Source organism: Sinohyriopsis cumingii, chromosome 19 (genome assembly GCF_028554795.1).
Source record: "Sinohyriopsis cumingii isolate HCF-2022 chromosome 19, ASM2855479v2, whole genome shotgun sequence".
Lineage (NCBI taxonomy): Eukaryota > Metazoa > Mollusca > Bivalvia > Unionida > Unionidae > Sinohyriopsis > Sinohyriopsis cumingii.
In genome coordinates, this window is record NC_142979.1 from 63,891,620 (window position 1) to 63,910,425 (window position 18,806).

Here is an 18,806-nt window from a genome sequence, read left to right on the forward strand (position 1 = left end):
CATTGAATACGACAACTAGTATGTAAAACTTGATGTAAATAAGTCACATAAAAGGATTAAAGATAACTATTTTTATTTTTAATTAAATGTAAAAGCTATTTATCAAATTTATTATCAGGTTCTCCAGCTAGGGGCCGGTCATTGTAATGTCATGTGTTGTAAGCGTCTGTCGACTATGATCAATCGTAGAATTTGAATGTATTACGAATAAGATGGATAGTAACTTACCAGATAAATATTGTTACTTGCTGGGGCTTAGACGACGACAATAGAAGACATTCGAATTTAACCAAATAGAGCGCATATTCAGGAGCATGATGTATGAACGTATTGTATTTTGAAGCAATAATTGATAGGCTGAGTTCAAATCCTAACTTTGACCAGAGTTTCAACTTTAATGGTTCGTGCCGCTGGAAAAGTCGAGAACTCGCCTTGGGATTACTCGCCCCATGAATAGTCCTACAATGTAAGACATAGCACAAGTTGGTTTTGTTTTAGTGCTAGTCCTGACGCCCAAAACTTAAATATCAGCGTCATGGTCTTACATGTAGAACTAGCTCCATGGAGAACCTGTCCCTTGGAGAAATCATCATTCCAGGTGTCAGGAAAAGTCGGCCCGAAGATCATAGATACTAATTTAGAGGTGTCGCCCAATGATGGATACCGCTTTATATGATCGCCTCTTGAATTGTTCAGTTACCGAATAACCGAGATACATCATGCTACATGTCTGAGGTATGATGCTCCAGTGCTAGACATCACTATAAACTGCCACATGCAGACATCTTAGCGATATGACTGAATTTTTTTTAAAGCTACGTTAAAAATCCATATCACATACACATACATACATCATTTAGGACTTAATCACGCTTAAATTCAGATATACCCCCCCACCTGTTCATTTCTATAGCAAGTGTTTACTTACGTCCTGTGTATGTTGGACTGTTATTGCTGGTCATTGCAAAATAAATTTTTGCTGCTGTTGATTTTGTTTATATAGTACAAGTCACACAGGACATGTAGGCATTCAGCACCAACTATTTCATTTTCAGTAATGGGTGTTATTTTTTATAATTTGATTCTTCATACCTTTGAGTAGCAAGTATTCACTTCATTTGGATTCTTATACATCCATATTCCTTTGGAAGGTCATTATTTCGATGCCCCGAGAGGTCCCAGCGGCAAAATCAATATTAAAGTACGTAGATATTTTGACAAAATGAACCAAAAGGTGTGATCCAGTATAATCTGGATTGAATGCTGCGCACTGTGATGTAACAATGACAGCTACACATATTGATAAACAAATTTGTACTACCCTTGATTATGATGATTACACTGGACATGCTCTTATTTTGACCCAAGTTCAGTACATGGCCACCATTGTAAAAGTCCATAGTGATAGATATTTGTCTCGAAGATTCATCGAGACAGTTAAGGTACAGAGCATTCAGTAATCAGGATTGAATAGACTTTGGTTAAATAAAATTAGTGTTAAATTTTAAAAGAAGAATTTATATTTAATTAAAAATGAGTAAATGCACATACATGACCCATGTGACTTGTACTATAGTAATGTCACCATTGTGTGGTGTTATATCATTATATCAGACTTGTTTGTTTGAAACTTACCAAAACAAGATATAATATTCTTTGTGGTGTCCTAGATAGTAAAAACTTAAGTGCAGCCTCATTTATTTCAGCATATATCTGGCTATTTTAAGGTTTCCTAATTTACCTCATAAGCTTTGTCTCCATCCTCAAAAAACATTGTAACTGTATTTAACTATTTATTTTAAATGATCCCAATTATTTTCATTGGAATTTAATATTTGCATCATATTTTTAATAATAACGAAATTATAATAGAAACAAACCTGGGTTAGAATAACTTAAATATGAGTATCTGAAGGCTTCACTCCATCTGATTGTCCACTAACTTCACAGATGTGCATCAGCACCCCTACCCCCTCAATCAACTGTGTAAGATGCATTTTGAGGTGTAAAATCCAGTGCTTTTTTATTTCTACATGCAATGTTACCTACATTTTAAGCTTCACCTGCTGGAGCTTATGCAACTGCTACATGAAGAAAATTGGCGATAACTATTCCAGTATTTATTGACAATTTCATCTTCTTTGAGAATTGATATTATTAATGATAACTGATTGATCTCTTTGCGAACACTTAAGGTATAAATTTGACAGTCTTAATCAATATACAAGTAAGCTACTTTAACTACATTTTTCTGTTCTGGAAATTTATATAAAATTATAAAATGATACAATCTGAAATAAAAAGCTAGTTAAATATTCTATCTTGTGAAATTACTTTCATCATGTTATTCAGCCCGTGGTGTTAGAATGGGTTACTTCCCTCTTGTGGAGGGTTCTGTAGCTCACAATTGTGATAGGAACCAAAATATCTCTGCTTAAAACGACTTAATAATTGTGCTGGGAACCAATTGGTATACCTAAAAAGCGCGTCAAAGTAATATTGAGTCAAGTACTTATGGCATTTTTCCGGATTATTATTATTATTATTATTATCATTATTCATTACCACACTGCTGATTAAAGTTAAAAAATGTTATCATTGCCCAATTATTTATATAGTATAACTAATGGGGGCTTGTTATTGATGTAGGCCCTTTAATTATATTTAAAGATATCATATTTAACATTTAAGAAAATACCCATTACTTATTTACTGATTTGCCTTAATGAAATTGAAAATTTATTGATGAACTTACATAGGCTCAACTGCAGTTAGTTCAAAATCTAGGTAAAACTGACAGAAAATCTACTAATTACCTGAATGAGTAGTGAATATATAATTTAATTCATGCTGACAACAACATTGTAGATTTATAATGTTTTCATTTCTCATTTTAAATTTACAATATCTTTCTATTTCTTGCTTTTCACGATATAGTATAATATCATCATCATCATCATCACCACCATTATTTTCATCAACAACAACAACAATAACAACATCTAAACAATAGCAACAACAAAACCCGATATGGTAGTAATTTATTACTTCATGCTGTGTCATGGAATGATGCCGTAAATAACAAACTTCATGCAATCAAGCCAACTCCTTCCTACAGAACCATTCGTAGGGAGGAGATAGTCATTGCAAGAATCTGAATTGGTCATACTTATATCGCCCACTCCCAGATAGTAAAAGGTGAAGACCCAGCAGAGTGTGTTTCTTGCAATGAACCATTCACTGTCAAGCACTTTATGATAGAGTGTTTTGACGTACAACCTACGCACGATCGTTATTACTTTGTGCATGACATGAAAGAACTTTTTGATACTATAAACATCACTCATATTATAGAGTTCCTGAAAGCCGTAAATACTGTCCCATTTTAATACCTTTTCATCATCTTTCATTAACATAGAACATTCACATCCCCCGTTGATTGGGAAGCTTTATTTTGCACCGTTACCATCTAACCGTTTTTAATTTCAACCATTTGTTCTTTTATATCGCTGGTCGATATATGACCTTTTATAATTTCTTAAAAGATTATACAAATAACATTTTGTTTGGCGCTAAATAGCCTAACAGTGCTGATGCGCCGTTAAAAATAAAATCAATCAAGCAATCAATCAATCATGCTGTGTCTCCATGTATATTTTATTTTATTTGTTAGTCTAAATATAAATCCCTCATAAGACTGGTGGCTAGCTTGGCATTTATATGAGATGATTCATGTCTCATTTGATGCAAAATTTTAATGGTTTATTTTCCTAGTTCTTATCTCTATATGCCTACTGCAGTTTTTAAAAATAATAGTTATAAGTGAAGTGCTTATACTTATATCTCTGAGAAAAGTGATAGTTGTCAAAATCTACAAATTACTTGAAGTTTTAATTGGATTAATTTTTTTGATAAGAGTACTGACTGTCTTAACAGTTGAGAAATAAAAGCTGAAGATTGGAAGAAAACTAGAAAACTAAAGCAAATAATATCATCAGTATAAACAGCAATACAGGTAATGATTGTATTTCTCACTGAACCTGCTTGGAGGCAATACCCCAATCCATCAAATACCGAAAACAGTTTGCTTGTGTGAAATGGTATTTTCAACGATTCCATGTTAAATACAAATGTATTTCTTACACTGTTATTCTACGACTTTGTAGGCAAATGGGAATCCATCCGGAAGGTTCTGCTGTGGACATGATTTTAAGAATGGGGGAAAAGTCAGTTTCTAAAGGCCAGTTTGATCTAGCGTATGAGAACGTGTTTGGCACATCTGGTAAGCAAATGATAAATTGTCTTTGTATGTACAGCACTCCTCTTTCGCTCATACGAATTTAAAGAAATTCAGTAAACGCAGCAGAACTTGACTCAGACCAAAAATGAATTGTGCCACAAAAAGAATACCATATTTCCAGGTAACATAATATCGGCATTGCATATTGTCATTTGTAGATGCTATAGCACATACTACATTACATGTTAGCATTTCATACTTTCTACGTTGATGACTGAATGTATAAATTAACCGCTCCGGTGTCCTAGTGGTTAGAGCCTCAGCCTCAGATGCGGTAGGTCCCGGGTTCGAACCCCGGCCAAGTCGTACCAAAGACTTATAACAATGGTACTAACATTGTTAGGGCTGGTCGGTTTGGTGTCATGATAATGTGACTGGGTGGGACATTATGCTACATGTTTGCGGCATGATGCCCTAGTGCTAGACATCACTATAAATTGCCACTCTGCAGACATCGTAGTGATATGACTGAATAATTGTTATAGCTACGTTAACAACCCAAATCTCTCTCTCTCTCTCTCTCACATACACACACACACACTAATTTGTAGCATAATAATTGTTATAGGCCTTATAAAATCATTTTTTTGATCTGTAAACAGTAATTCTTATTTATAAGCTACGTGATAACAATGCATTTATTTTGGTAATCATTTTAGTAAAGCTGCAGATGTCTCTTTAAGTGCGGAAAGTTTTAACAAGTATATTTTAAAAAACTGCAAGGAACGACTAAATTATTTCTCTGAGAAGATTCTTAAAACTGAAATTTATCTTATGGAATATCATATGCATTTTTGTTGCTTTTTTTACTTTGAAGTTAAAAATGTTACTTTGATTTAATATTTACTGTCTCGAAATCATGCCATATTCTTAAAAAATGCCAAGAAACGCGTTTCACCGTCGTTGCATGATTTTCATACAGAAATATTAAGTTGATATAAAATAATTAACTTTGGTTTAATTCAGGGCAGTATATTATTAAAAACATATTTATAAAAATACATAGGCTTTTACGATTCGCTATTTATTCTTGTCATAAGTATTTATGATAGCTCTACATTGTTTTATTTCTGATCTAATTGACCCAGAAAACTAATATGTTTGAATGGGCAATTTATAATATTATATCACTAAGTATTTAAGAAGAGCGATATTTTCATTATTAACACATTACCACATGTTTCCATATTTCAGGTGGTTGGGTATTGGGGGCATGTCCTCATGGAATTGTGTATGCCATCAAATCATTGCTGCGATCTGAAAGCCCACGGGATTATGTTGATCTACTGAGATCTTTCAAGTACTGACCAAATATCACAATCGCCGACACTGCACATTTAATCGCGAGTCATGGCAACAAAATAGAGAGGAACTTCTTTCATCCCAACGAGGGTAGATTGGCTCCTCTGCATGATAAGAACATTGCGCTGTCGAAAAATAAAGAACCTATATTTTGAAATATCTCTCCAGCATAACTTAGGGTCAGAAGATCACGATATAAATCCAACCAGTGGATCAAATGAGCTCTTTTTGATTGGTTCCACGAGGGAAATACTAGAGAAGAAGTTGAAAGCCTGCGGAACATTTCCCTTCTGAAGGGATTTTCGGGAATCATTGATAGTCAGATATTAGAACAATGATTCGGCTCTCAAAAATGAAATCTTTATTTCCTAAATCAGATATCTCACATGTTTGTCTTTAGACTATTAATACACCTACAAAATCAGTTTTGAAACAAACTTGTCATGGAGAAACAGCTGAAGGCATTTGGAGGTTCCTGTTGTTTAAATGAACATGGGCAGCTATCATTTCAATATCAATACTCTTTGAGAGCGAACATTCCTTATCACTATCGGTACTCGGACATCCCATTGACAACTGAACAAGTGGATGATCAGAGTCAATATCCAACGGAGCCATTCAATTTACCAGTCAATGAAGAGATACCAAAATTGGATCATGGAAAGCATGCGACTTCATACAGCTTAGATTATTTGCTCACACAGACCAACAACATAAACAGAGATGCGAGATAGTTGTCTTCAAAGACTACAAGAAGATTTTAGAGATATTCTGACGTCATTCCATGACTTGTCATCAGCAGACATTGAGAATATGAAAGATAATATTAAATATGCCAATGATATTTTATTTAGAAGTGCTGAGTTTAATCGTCAGCGCCAGGTTGTTTCTCGCAATATAGACGGGTATACGATTCAGTGCCAAGGTGCAACTAATTATTGTGGGCTTTGTTGCATTAACAATGCGTTTCGGCCAATGGATGATGATGTTTTTCCCATAACAATAGAGGAAATGGACCCGATGGCTGATCTACTGTGGATAGGCATGGCCCAAAATCCAGCACTTGGAGTAACTTCACCACTAGAGGCAATGAGAGATCAAGAGGGCTTTTACTCAGTTGAGGTAATTGAGGCTGTACTGGAGTGGCATAGTATTCAGTGTAATAGAATACATGCTTCTGTCATACAGTGGTTGTCACCGGAGGAATTTGTCAACAACATCCAGTCAGAATATTCTTTGAGAATATTTATTATACATCCAGCAGATTCAGAGCACTGGCTGACCATTAAGTATGACGAAGCGGAATTTATTTTAATAGATTCCAATAACCATTTCTGACATATATGACACCCTCCGAAGCGGTAGAAATTATACGCCGAAATTCCCAAGTAAATGGAGCTGTACTTCTTTGGATTACTTCAGGACAATCAAAACTTTCAGGGGCAGACGAAAAGATAAAAGATTATTTGTTTGCATTTGAGATATTTGATGAAAGAATATCAATAGAGCAACAATGACAGTTTCCTCGAAGCGTTTTCTGTGCAAATACATAAATCAGTTTAGAGTCTTTAGTCACGTTTCTTAACAAAACTCAAGCGTCTTTTCCTACCTAAGGTCACTATCAGATTTTGAAGAATATTGACTGTGACACTATATTCGCTTTGACAAAACGGTGCACGTCATTTATGAGATGCATGAGAAAAAATATGAACTTATTAGTTGTAAATAACAGTATATTTGAATCGATACATTTAAATAACATGTCAATTATTGACATTACAGGGGTCAGAGTGAGCCTGTTCTAATGTGTGCTACTAATGGCACAGTTGTTCGAAAAGGCCATATGCCTTTATATACCATTCACCTGATGTAAGGAAACGTAAATAAAAATATAATTACCTGTGTACTAACATCAGCATATTGTGATATATCATGACCAATGAATGCATTGCTAGTTGTATCTTTCAAATCTCACATAGAATAAAACACGATACAATCATAGTCATTTATGAAGTCGAGTAATGTAAATGACATTACGAAGAAAGTCAATACAAAAGAATATTTTCTGTCAGGCAGGTTGACGGAAATATGTCACAGCAATTTAGCTGAATTTCAAACATGATATAAACTTTTGTACTATTTTAAAGTATAACATTATATGTTTCCAGCACACAGAAGAACTTAAGATTCATGACGACGCAAATGATATCTATGTTCTAAGGACCCACACTAGCAAGGTAAGACAAAACCATATATCAACATAAAGGCATGATAATTAAGCAGTTATTTAATCTTTGTTTTGTTCTCTCTGTCTCTGTCTCTCTCTCTTTGTCACTCAAGACAACTCAACGTAACAATAAAAGACTAATTCAGTTTAATATATTTTATTTCTCCAGTAATATATTCCTAGTAAACAAGATTATGAGGTATGACAAACAAATAAAACACATTGATAATATTTTGTGAAGTATAAAAATAAGTAGTGCCCCCTAAACTCTTCAGCATAAAATGCCCTCAGTTGATAAAGACGCTATCGCTGCAGCTAGTACAATGTTTAATATGTACAGCGTCGTATTTGCATCATATGAACGTCGTTTACATATACTGTGTTTTCCGTTTTAACTGTTTCTTTAAATGTTCTAGTGACACTTGAAAATTTAACCCAGGGCCACAATTGCCTCATTAGTATTATTTTGGAAGTGTGGTAATAATTGTAGAGTGAACACCATCGAAGTTGTGGAAGCTAGCTTCAAATCACTGTACTGGACAAAATAATAAGAACACGTGTTTAAATTAAACATGTGATGATTTATAAAGGACTAAATAGAAAATAGACTGGTTATTCAAACGATTTACCTTTTGGCATTTAAACAAACTGAATGATTTAAAACTTGATAAAAATGTTAGAAAATAATAATCCAAGCTTGGCTTCCTTTTGACAAGAAACTAAAATTCAGATCTAAGAATCTAAAATTCAGATCTTACAAACATAAGTGTATTGTTTTATATTTTTAATGGACTGGCCGTTTGATCTTTAAACAGAAGTAAACTTTCTTGCAGCGCAGACCTTCTTCATGGATATTCCCTCCACTGGCTCCCAAAATAGGCGATATTGCATTTGCAATGTGCCAAATGATGGAAGGTGACTGTGTTTCTTTTAAAACATTTTCCTTTTCAATTTTTTTCAAGCCAAATGTGAGAAAATGTCAATAATTTTATAAGCATTGTATAAGTGATAACTGGCTTTGAATTTTTTCTTTAAGTGAGGGACACATTATTATTGAAAGCAATGACGGAATATATACTGGTTACTTTGCGTGTCAGAGAGGAAATGTATCTGAATAGACGATTGGAAAAGAAAGTTATTAATTAAATGAAACTATGTTTTGTAATTGGAGGAGAGGTTTATGTATGTTTGTGTCTCACAAGACAAATTACGATAGTAAAGCATATAGGAATAAGAAGTTATTTGACTGGTTTCTTGTCAAATTATTAGGGTGGTAGATAGTAAAGTTCATGGACTGAAACTTAGCCACACGATGCTGCTCCTACTGTCTGACTGGGAGGCCATGCATTAGAGAATGGTGCATTTTCTTATTGGTTGAATGTAAAAATCTAGGTGGTCAAAGCTAAGATGTATACCTATACCTTGGCTGCTCTTGGTGTTCGACTGGGGGACCAACCATGATGATTCGTAGCATGAGAAATTAGCCCGTCGACACAATAAATACAAAGACATTATCTAATGTTGGCACAAGTAGTACATACGTAAACGCTGAGCAAATCAAAGTATAATAGCTGGTTAAACAACTTATTCAAAATATCACTAATATTTTGAATGGTCGACAATGCTATGGCTATTCAATTCACAAGAGATAAAAATTCTATGTCACAGAGGGATACAATTACTCCAAAATTAATGTTTTGCAATCCCTTGATAAAAATGAATATGACATTTACAGTCATCATAAGAAAAAATACGAGATCAACAGTTTTAAAATCCTGTAATCGAAAAAAATAGATACATAAGGTTAAGTTTTGCAACTGTGGCTAATATTTAAATTTGAAAATAAATATTATAAACCAGATTTAAAAATGATTCGTCAACAGCTTAATATTGGCCTTTCTAACTTTGCTGTTTGCTAGGTGCGTTACAATTAGTAATTTTTAAAACATACTCAGCTGAACGAATTTACTAAATCTAGTTTCTGAAACAAAAAACTTTTTGAAGTTGGAAAAAAGAAAGGAGTATGTAAAACAAATAGGGTACAAAATAATATGTTTGATATAAAGATTAAAAGAAGTGAACTGCAATGTTGTATTTGATTTTAAATCGGCTCTTACGTATTCAGTTTCAATAATCTTTTTTTCTAATTTAAAGAATATAACATTTTTGCCTTAATATATTTGACTTGAAGGTATTTTGTGAAAATCTGATACGAGATGAAACACTTTCCTTAAAAAAGTTAACGATTCATTTTTTTCACGTGAATGGACTTCAAGAAAAAGAAATATATATTCCTTTTTGCTATCATAAGGATGTATTGGCAATGTGAGGGATGCAAGAGCTGGTATCACCCTTCTAACTTTGGACTTCAAGAAGAACCGCACGAATTCTATTGCAAAGACTGTGAGCTAATGATTTTGATCTATTGTTTTCCTCAGTGTATATGTCAAATTTGTTATGTCTAATTTTATTTTCTCCACCTTGAGTTCAAATGTATGCACTCCATACCAAGCATTTCAAATCCTAGTACTAATAACAATTTAACTGTATGCAGATACATTTCAACCACACACAAAGCGTGAACCATGCCTTGCATATTATTCCTCAATGTAAATTCCCTCAGTAAGAAAGTATATACTGTCTCCATAATGTATAATACATCCAAAATCTAGACCACATTAAATTGAATAGATTTTCATGCATAATTTCTACTGGATTTATTTTAATTATAATATTTTAATAACCTGGTGGCAATATTATAGGCTACAAATTCATTGGAACACTTTTTAGTTCTAAGTGTTCAGAGATCATTAAGTGGAGACGTACAGTTCAAGTTTGCTTTCGCTGTTCATGACTAGGAGAAAGGCAAAGTCTCATGGGAGAGAGAGAGAGAGTATGGTACAGAAGATGATGAACAAAGCAATACTACGAAGGTAATATTCGAGACTCCACGTGAAGTATTTATTGTAAAATTGAAAGTAATTAGGAGGAAAACATAATACTTGTATAACTGATAAATTGCTTTATCACTGCTATCTAATGTCGAACTTATTCGCCTTTTCACATAATCATGTATTACCTTGATGGCACTAACTTTCTTTATTAACTGGTACCGATCAGGCTTCGTTCACGTAGTTTCGCCAAGCAAACTTTATTTCTTATATTTCACTTTGTCCTGAACGGTTGCTTGTGAAGTGGTTGAGTGTTCAGACTTTTGGAAGATTAATTCTATGAAATAATAAATGAATAGTCTCTAAATTACGATGATTTGTACGAAACTATTGACAAGATATATTGTAATGAGTAAGTCTTATATTAGTTTACACATAAATCAATATTCTCCTTCACATTGCTGCTCAATCATTACTTGGTCGACTTTGTCATCTTTTCTCCCTTTCATAGATATACTTTTATGTTTGTCTTATATTGTAATACATAAGGCAAATCTATAGTAGGTTCTCAAAGACGTATCCTAAAGAAATCGTACAACACAGTATGGCGTAAAACTTAACAATGTCGCAAAGAGGCATTTATTGAGTAAAGTGCCGAAAGTGATGTGATAAATAGAAACTTATACTCGTATTGATTTCATATAAAGTTAATGAAATTCGTTGCATAATACAATATGTCACCTACTCTGGCATATAGAATTACTCAAATCGTTTAATGAATTTTATATCAAATAATTTATCATTTACTATAAGAAAGCCATACAATTAGATCTGGTTTTAAAAGCCAAAATCGATAATATCAACAAAACGCTCAAAATAATATGAAACAAAATATTTTAATATAGAAGGCTCACTTATATTTGACGTGTATTCTTCAAAACATTCATTTGTTTTCTTAGCCTTGTACATGAAAAGCTATTTTCAGTCAAGACATAAGACATAAGACACGTACGACATCATGCTTTTTGCCACGACTGGTTAGGTGAACTGAACAAACTGAGGAGGAAATATGGATTCGGGCACGATATACTAAAAGATGAGGAGGTAAGTGTTCTCCGCAACGGACAATCTCACTGACACCGAGATGTACAGATATAGCTCAATTTAATCTCCATTCCAACTTTAAAAAATGGCATATTGATATAATGGCTAACCATGATGTAGTGATCCATGTAATGGAATACAATCATATACTGAAAATTGTCCTATGTGTACATGGAAAAGAAAATGATGGTTAGAATCTGGGTGTCCGCCCGAGAGTTTAACCTTAAAATTAGTGATATTAATTTCCAGTAACTACTCATGCAGATTAATGAATCATATCAATACACAACTATTCTTGAAGTGGAATGGATCACAATAGGGACTAATTCTGTCGAGAAAAGAATCATCATTGTAAATTCATGTTTAACATTAGTACTGAATTAATTAACTACTGTCCTCACACACACACACACACACACACACACACACATATATACTTTCTGTATCTTTTTATTTTGAAATGGATTTACAGTTATGGTTGAAAGATCAATACTTGAAGACAAGTATTGGTGAAAGACAATAGGTAAGTATTGGCTGGAAATTTAACATGTAAACATAATTAAGTGATTTTCCTTAACAACATATTAAATATGAAAGTTGACTAACGCTCCTATGTTGTATCAGTAAATATTGGTTTCCAATGGAATCACACCAACAATTAATTACATTTTAGTATTCGTTAGTGTTTCCTGTAAATGCCACCTATAGCAACTTCTGTGAAGTTAGAATTTAAAAACTAAATATGAGATATAAAGAAGCAAATGCATGAAAGTAAGGTTATACCATGTCTACTTCATACTAAATGCCAATTTTTCTTTACATTTTTCAGTTTCACAGTTAGATACATATGCATATGGTTAATCAATATTTTCAGGGACATTTTCAGCTTTTGGTACACTCTGAAACCTCTTGAAGGCAGAAAGTCGAGATTGACCGACCTATTTATTATAGATTCAAGCAAGTAAGTCAGGCGCAACTAAATAAAATAATGATGGTTTTCTTTAGGGGCTAAACATGCTTAAGTAGTTAGTAACATAATATTAGCCCAGATGGCCTTGATTGATGGTCAATTAGCAATGAAGAAAATTAAGGGCAATTTTCTTAGTCAGTTGGAGAAATCAAGAGACCTGGTTGATAATAATTTCTTATTAAAATTATTGTCAGAAAGAATTTTGTTGAAATTTGATATGTTATTGGAAGGGCTATATACCAGTTTCACCATTTCTCACGAGCAAAACACGAATTGCATACAAAAGTGTTTGCATTTTATTACAACGCAGACTAATTCAGGTGACTTCTGCAAGGACCTTAGATCCCAATGCACTGGCACTAAATAAAGATAAATGCCTTGATGTTCACTTTTGCACATTTGAAAAATGTACATTTATAAGATTTTTTTCAATTTTGCATTCGTATATCCTACATATTTTTTGCCAAAAATTCATCTAGTTAATATGTCGCTTTCTTTTTTGTCGCAGATATGCTGCTTAATATGCCGATTTTGTCTTGTACAAAGAGGTCATTGTCTTCCTGTTGATGGTCTTTAATAATCTGTCATATGAACAGACAAATTCTATTTGTCTCCTGTCAGAGATAAACAGGGAAAGAAGGATGTGAATTTAAAATCGTAAGGAGCCCAATACTGATGATCAACAAACGTGAGGACATGACCCATTAACCCTGTTTATAGACAAGACACAATCAGATGATATCATAAGTGTATGATGATCACATGCACTAATATGATGCATATTATCTTACCGTTGGATGATGTCACTGTCCTTTTTAAGGGTGTGGGCTTTGTGTGCTTGTCGGACACATTCACACATTGAGCTATATGACTTTATTCAGGATGTGTACATGTGTGTATTGGTTGCTGGATGTAGTATTTATGTCAAGACAGAAATTATTTATTTTGGTCATATCAGATACAATAAAGAATGGACCTTTTATTTACAGATTTTATTTATCTGCATTTATTTAGACCATGTGCATCTGTGTCAGTCAGAAGCAGAAAGCGTATAGGACGGGTATAGTAATAGATGTTGTCGCGACCTGTTTATATAGGTTCTTTTCGCATTAGAATGATCAGTTGAAATGTTATACTGGATGTATGGATGTTATAATCATCTTCAATTACGATGCTCAAATGCCTCTTTAATTGTGTAGATGGAAGTATGGGACGTGGTTAACGATGGATGGTGTCTGCAATTATATTTCGAAACTCTTTATACGTGTTTATTATAGAAAGTATATGAATAACATGTAATAGGTCTAGTGATGGATGCTATCTACAAGACATTTTTAGGCTGTGTAGTTATATGCATTTGAATAATAGTTTGTTAGGTGTAAGACATACCTAATGCTAAATGCAGTGTATACTTTTCAAATTCTATTTGGAAAGTGTGTATTAAAGAGAACAATATATTACACTGGGTGGAGCTATTGTTGAATGCTTTATTGGTCTTTCCTAAGGTAGTGCAAGTGTCTCTTGTGTATGTTGGTTAATGATGGATGTTATCTGCAAATATTTATCAATGCCCTCTATATGTATTGTATTGTCAGAATATCAACAGGGAATTGGAAGTTTCAGTTCCTTGTTGCTTCCTAACACAGCCTTCTCTTTTTCATGCATTGTTCTTTGTAAAGAAGAATCTATTATAATCTGGGTGTGTATGTGCATAGGTGCACATACATACATACATACATCTTGTAATACTATCATAATCGGGGTTACAATATTGAACAGCAAAGCAAGATCTTCATGAGGGACGATTTCCCAACTGAGGTATGAGTGGGTTTCAGAAATGGTCTCTACACGAAATACCAAATACTGTAATCTATTGATGAATATGTAACTGCAAATTATAAATTATAATAAATATATGATATGCTTTGGTCAAACTAATTGCACACTTGCTTATATGGGAAATGATTGTAAGTTTTATGTGACATTTATAAAATTGTTAAATCTTGTATTAATATTAACGCAATCTATGTGACTTGTTTTATTGCAATATACGCGAAAGCCAAGGGGACGATGAAGAATTATTTTAAATTTGTTTCAGTAATTTGTAGTCTTTCAGAAAACGGTAGTGATGACAATGCATAATTTTGATACATTTGGTAACTATTGAAATGTAAAAAGCTGAAGGTGTTTACTTTGTTCTAACTGAAAATGATGACATCAAATATTGCACCACAGCAGCTAAATTAAAAATCTTGCTATTGCTGAAGAATAACAGAGATAGTTTCAAAGCATCGACAGTCTAAAGAAAAAGAAATGGTCGTATTTCCAAGTCATGGAAGGGCGTTTGTACCTTTGAAGGACTCTAGTTGTTATTTGGAGAAGATAATTTAGTTATTTATAAAAGCATTATAATTATGACTGCATGAAATTATACTAGATATGAGTTTTATTACTTTGTTCTATGTTAGGAAATTAGTTATATTTAGATGTATGTAGACATTAAAAAACTTAAAATGTCGGGGCACAATGATGTAAACAAAAGGAACTAATAATCTGGATAATCGAAATTTGGATAATTTTAACTGAGGAACAAAATTGCTCTTTGAAAATACAATTGAAATATACTCATTATGACTACATATATTGAGAGACTGTGACTACCAACTAGGAAGTTTGAGCATATTGGTCTAAATTGTTTTAAGTATTTGATATTGTGTTCATTCTCTACAGTCATTGTGTATTCTTTATATGTAGCAGATCAAAAGCTAGGAAAGTAAAATGTACAATACGATAATTTGCAATGCATGTAAACGGTAAAACCCGTTATCATGCGATTCGTTATAATGCGATTCCACATATAACACGATAGTAGCATGGCTCCCATATTCTAATTTAAGGTGACTTCTCTTTTTAAGGTCCTAAATACATGATCTCAGAAAAGCCGATTTTTCGTATCCCTAGCAGCTTGTCTATGGAGAGGTTTGTCAAACAATTTCTTAACGCGATCCCGCTTCTATCGCGATATTATTCTTTGGACCCTAGCATGGCGTTATAATGCGTTTTACTTGTACTTCTTATCAATGTAGTTTCCATTGCTTTATTTCATTTTCATTTGTGGGATCAGTGGGTTTATGTGGAATCTGGGTTTCAAATGTATATAAGGCATTGTGGGTTGTTTGTGGGTAGCCGGCTCAGGAGCTTTCAGGCTTGTCAAAAATAAGTATTGCGAGTTTTACTTAATTTGTTTTGTTGATTTTTTCTTAGTTTTCTTTACAACTTATAATTTGCATTTAATATGTGATCAAATGATAATTCACGACTATTATGAAATTTTCTGTAAGCTGAGTTTGACAATAAATGATTAATATGTACTTACAATTTTGCAATGACTGCAAAAGTCTAAGACAATAATTGTATATATGAGGAAGTATAATTTGTATAGTATTAGTAAATGCCTTTGTAAATTTGTCATTAAATGTAACAAAATATGATGTCAATTACGTTTCTTAAACTATTTAGCGAATATACAATTTCTTCAATGAAAATAATTGTTGTCTCATAATTTATCCAAGCATACAAAACATCTAATGATGTACATAATACAAGCTCTGCAAACAGTTATATCTTACCTAACTGAAAACATGAAACATAGAGCATGAAAATATAAATCTTTCTCAGTCTTTCTTCCTCAAAAACTATTTATTTAATCACTTATTTTGTATTTTGTATCACTGATACAGACGCACAAAGAAAAGAGATACATTTAGAGAAAGAGAACGGTCATAACTTTTGGGAAATTGAGCTTTGTTTTTGTTCTTCTGGTCATATACGAGAGGAGCTTATACGATTGTCTGTTGTGCATCGTGTATTAATTACTACTCCTCCCAATCTATCAGGCCAACAGGCAGTGAAAAGACTGCTTATGGATTCTGGGTTCTAATAAAGGAAAAGTAGGACGATTTGTTGTCCAAATATGGCCTCTACATTGACCATGCAGAAAAACTGTTATCACTGCAGTTCATAGATCGCTGATGATATTCAAATGGGTTGGATCTTATATCCAATATGGCAGTTATCATCGATAATGTAAATGTCCGTATTCTACGTGTTATTGGCACGTGTGTGTGTGTGTGTGTGTGTGATTTGGATTTTTAACGTAGCTTTAGCAGTTTTTCAGTCATATCGCTAAGATGTCTGCAGTGTGACAGTTTATAGTGATGTCTAGCACGGGGGTATCCTACCGCAGACATGTAGTATGATGTCCCACCCAGTCACATTATCCCGATACCAGGCCGACCAGTCCTAACACTAATCTCTTAATGATGAGCGCCAAGCGAGGCAGCTGTTAGTACCATTTTTATAAGTCTTTGGTATGACTCGGCCAGGATCGAACCCACGACCTCCCGCATCCGAGGCGGACGCTCTAACCACTAGGCCACCGGAGCGGTGTTGGAAAAGGACATGAAATTATATGTGGCAATAAAGATCTTTTTCACTTTGTTATTTGTTCTGATAGCCGTTTGAGAGTCGGACCACTACTATTTGCAATTTTCTTTCACCGAGAAATGTTGGTTCAAGGCAGACTTTGGTCGATTGTTACACTACATACTGTTTACTGTCGTGATAACATTTTCATCTAAAATAGGGAATATTACTTCCTTTAATTTACTGGTGGTTAGCGTCAAAATCATAATATATAGATATTCGTTTTAGCATCAACTTGCGCTGTGACAGGCAGTGGTAATAACGTTGTGGTTCTAAGCACAGACACATCGCTTCAAAATAATGAGTATAGGCCTAGGTACCTTAAAAGGAACCAGCTGTTGTGAGAAATGATTTAAGAATAAAGCTGCTAAATTGCAATACCTAAGGATCAAGAGATGTTAAATGGTATACATAGAAATAATTTGATGTCTACAAATATGAAGGAGACCCAATATATTTTATTCAGGCATTTACAAAGACCAATGTTTAATTTTTTTAGCACTGATGGTAAAATTAATATGGTGTTTTGTAGCATTGGTCCATGAATCTTTAATTAATGTGAAGCAGTGTGAAACCAAAGAATTGTACGATATTTGATTATTATTGCACACTGAATTTTGGATTTCCAAGGAAGTATGTTAAGTATGGCATGGTAGTATATGAACTTCGTTTGGTTCCCAGTAATGATGCTATTATTAATGACGTAAATGTCACTATTACACATGTTATCGACTAATTATTAGGAAAAGGGACGTGAATTTGTATGCGGCTATATGGCAAATATACCTGTATGATTTATTTTTATCTTTCGACTAGAAAGTTTGGTTACAGGCAGATGCTATGGGGAAACTTGTAGTAATAAATATACTTAGGTAGTAAAATGTACCTTTATAAATATGTCCATCGATACTATCCAAAGAGAGTTTGTAACCAATAATTCTAACGTAATTTTGTGGATGTGAATGTATTGAACTATTTTTTAGATAACTTGTGTTTATATTTCATTTCCAGTGCGAAGGTACTTGAATCAGAGGGAGAGAGAGAGAGGGAGGGAGGGAACAAAGAGATAGAGGACAGGGCGGACACAGATGTTACTTTTATTAAATGTTCTTACAGTCAATTATTTGTTTTCACTAAATGACAGGGTCTCTAATTAGGAATTATATTAGGATATCTTTAAGCATGGATGTCGTGGTTCTGAGTGATGATGCATATTTTCAAATATACATGTACAGGTACCTTATATAGAAACCATGCTTTTCTGTGCAATGATTAAAAAATAAAGATGATAAATGATATTACCTAAGGAGTAGGTGATGCTAAATGATTTACATGCATATAATTTGACTTGTGCCAATGTGCGGGAAGGACAACATATTTTACTCATGCATTTACAATCACAACTGTAGTAGTTGGTTCTGAGCACGGATGATAAAATTGATACGGTACTTTATAGCACAGGTCCTGGAATCTTTGATGTAAGTGAAACAACATGAAAAGAACGAACAGTATGAAATTTGGTGATGT

At 33.5% G+C, this 18,806-nt stretch overlaps 1 protein-coding gene across 29 annotated transcripts; it reads left to right on the forward strand.

The window, feature by feature from the left end:
• Positions 1-176: 176 nt before the first annotated feature.
• Positions 177-16,342, forward strand: LOC149775845 (uncharacterized). Of its 29 annotated transcripts, XM_089943636.1 has the most exons (11): positions 177-735; positions 4,167-4,282; positions 5,495-6,724; positions 7,771-7,839; positions 8,663-8,744; positions 10,141-10,232; positions 10,688-10,762; positions 11,706-11,824; positions 12,297-12,347; positions 12,699-12,785; positions 13,303-16,342. In XM_089943636.1, the coding sequence occupies exons 3-8, from the start codon at positions 6,326-6,328 to the stop codon at positions 11,721-11,723; spliced, it is 735 nt and encodes a 244-aa protein (XP_089799762.1). In that variant the 5' UTR covers positions 177-735; positions 4,167-4,282; positions 5,495-6,325; the 3' UTR covers positions 11,724-11,824; positions 12,297-12,347; positions 12,699-12,785; positions 13,303-16,342. The 29 variants fall into 29 exon arrangements, with proteins under 29 accessions (XP_089799762.1, XP_089799760.1, XP_089799770.1 ...); XM_089943634.1 differs by lacking the exon at positions 12,297-12,347; XM_089943644.1 differs by lacking the exon at positions 10,141-10,232 and having other exon boundaries at positions 8,668-8,744.
• Positions 16,343-18,806: the final 2,464 nt, after the last annotated feature.

Coding starts and splice junctions, on each gene's coding strand:
- LOC149775845 (XM_089943628.1), top strand. CDS start 6,326: ATGCGAGATAGTTGTCTTCAAAGACTACAAGAAGATTTTAGAGATATT. Junction 6,725..7,770: donor AGGGCTTTTACTCAGTTGAG/GTAATTGAGGCT, acceptor ATATGTTTCCAG/CACACAGAAGAACTTAAGAT. Junction 7,840..8,662: donor TAAGGACCCACACTAGCAAG/GTAAGACAAAAC, acceptor ACTTTCTTGCAG/CGCAGACCTTCTTCATGGAT.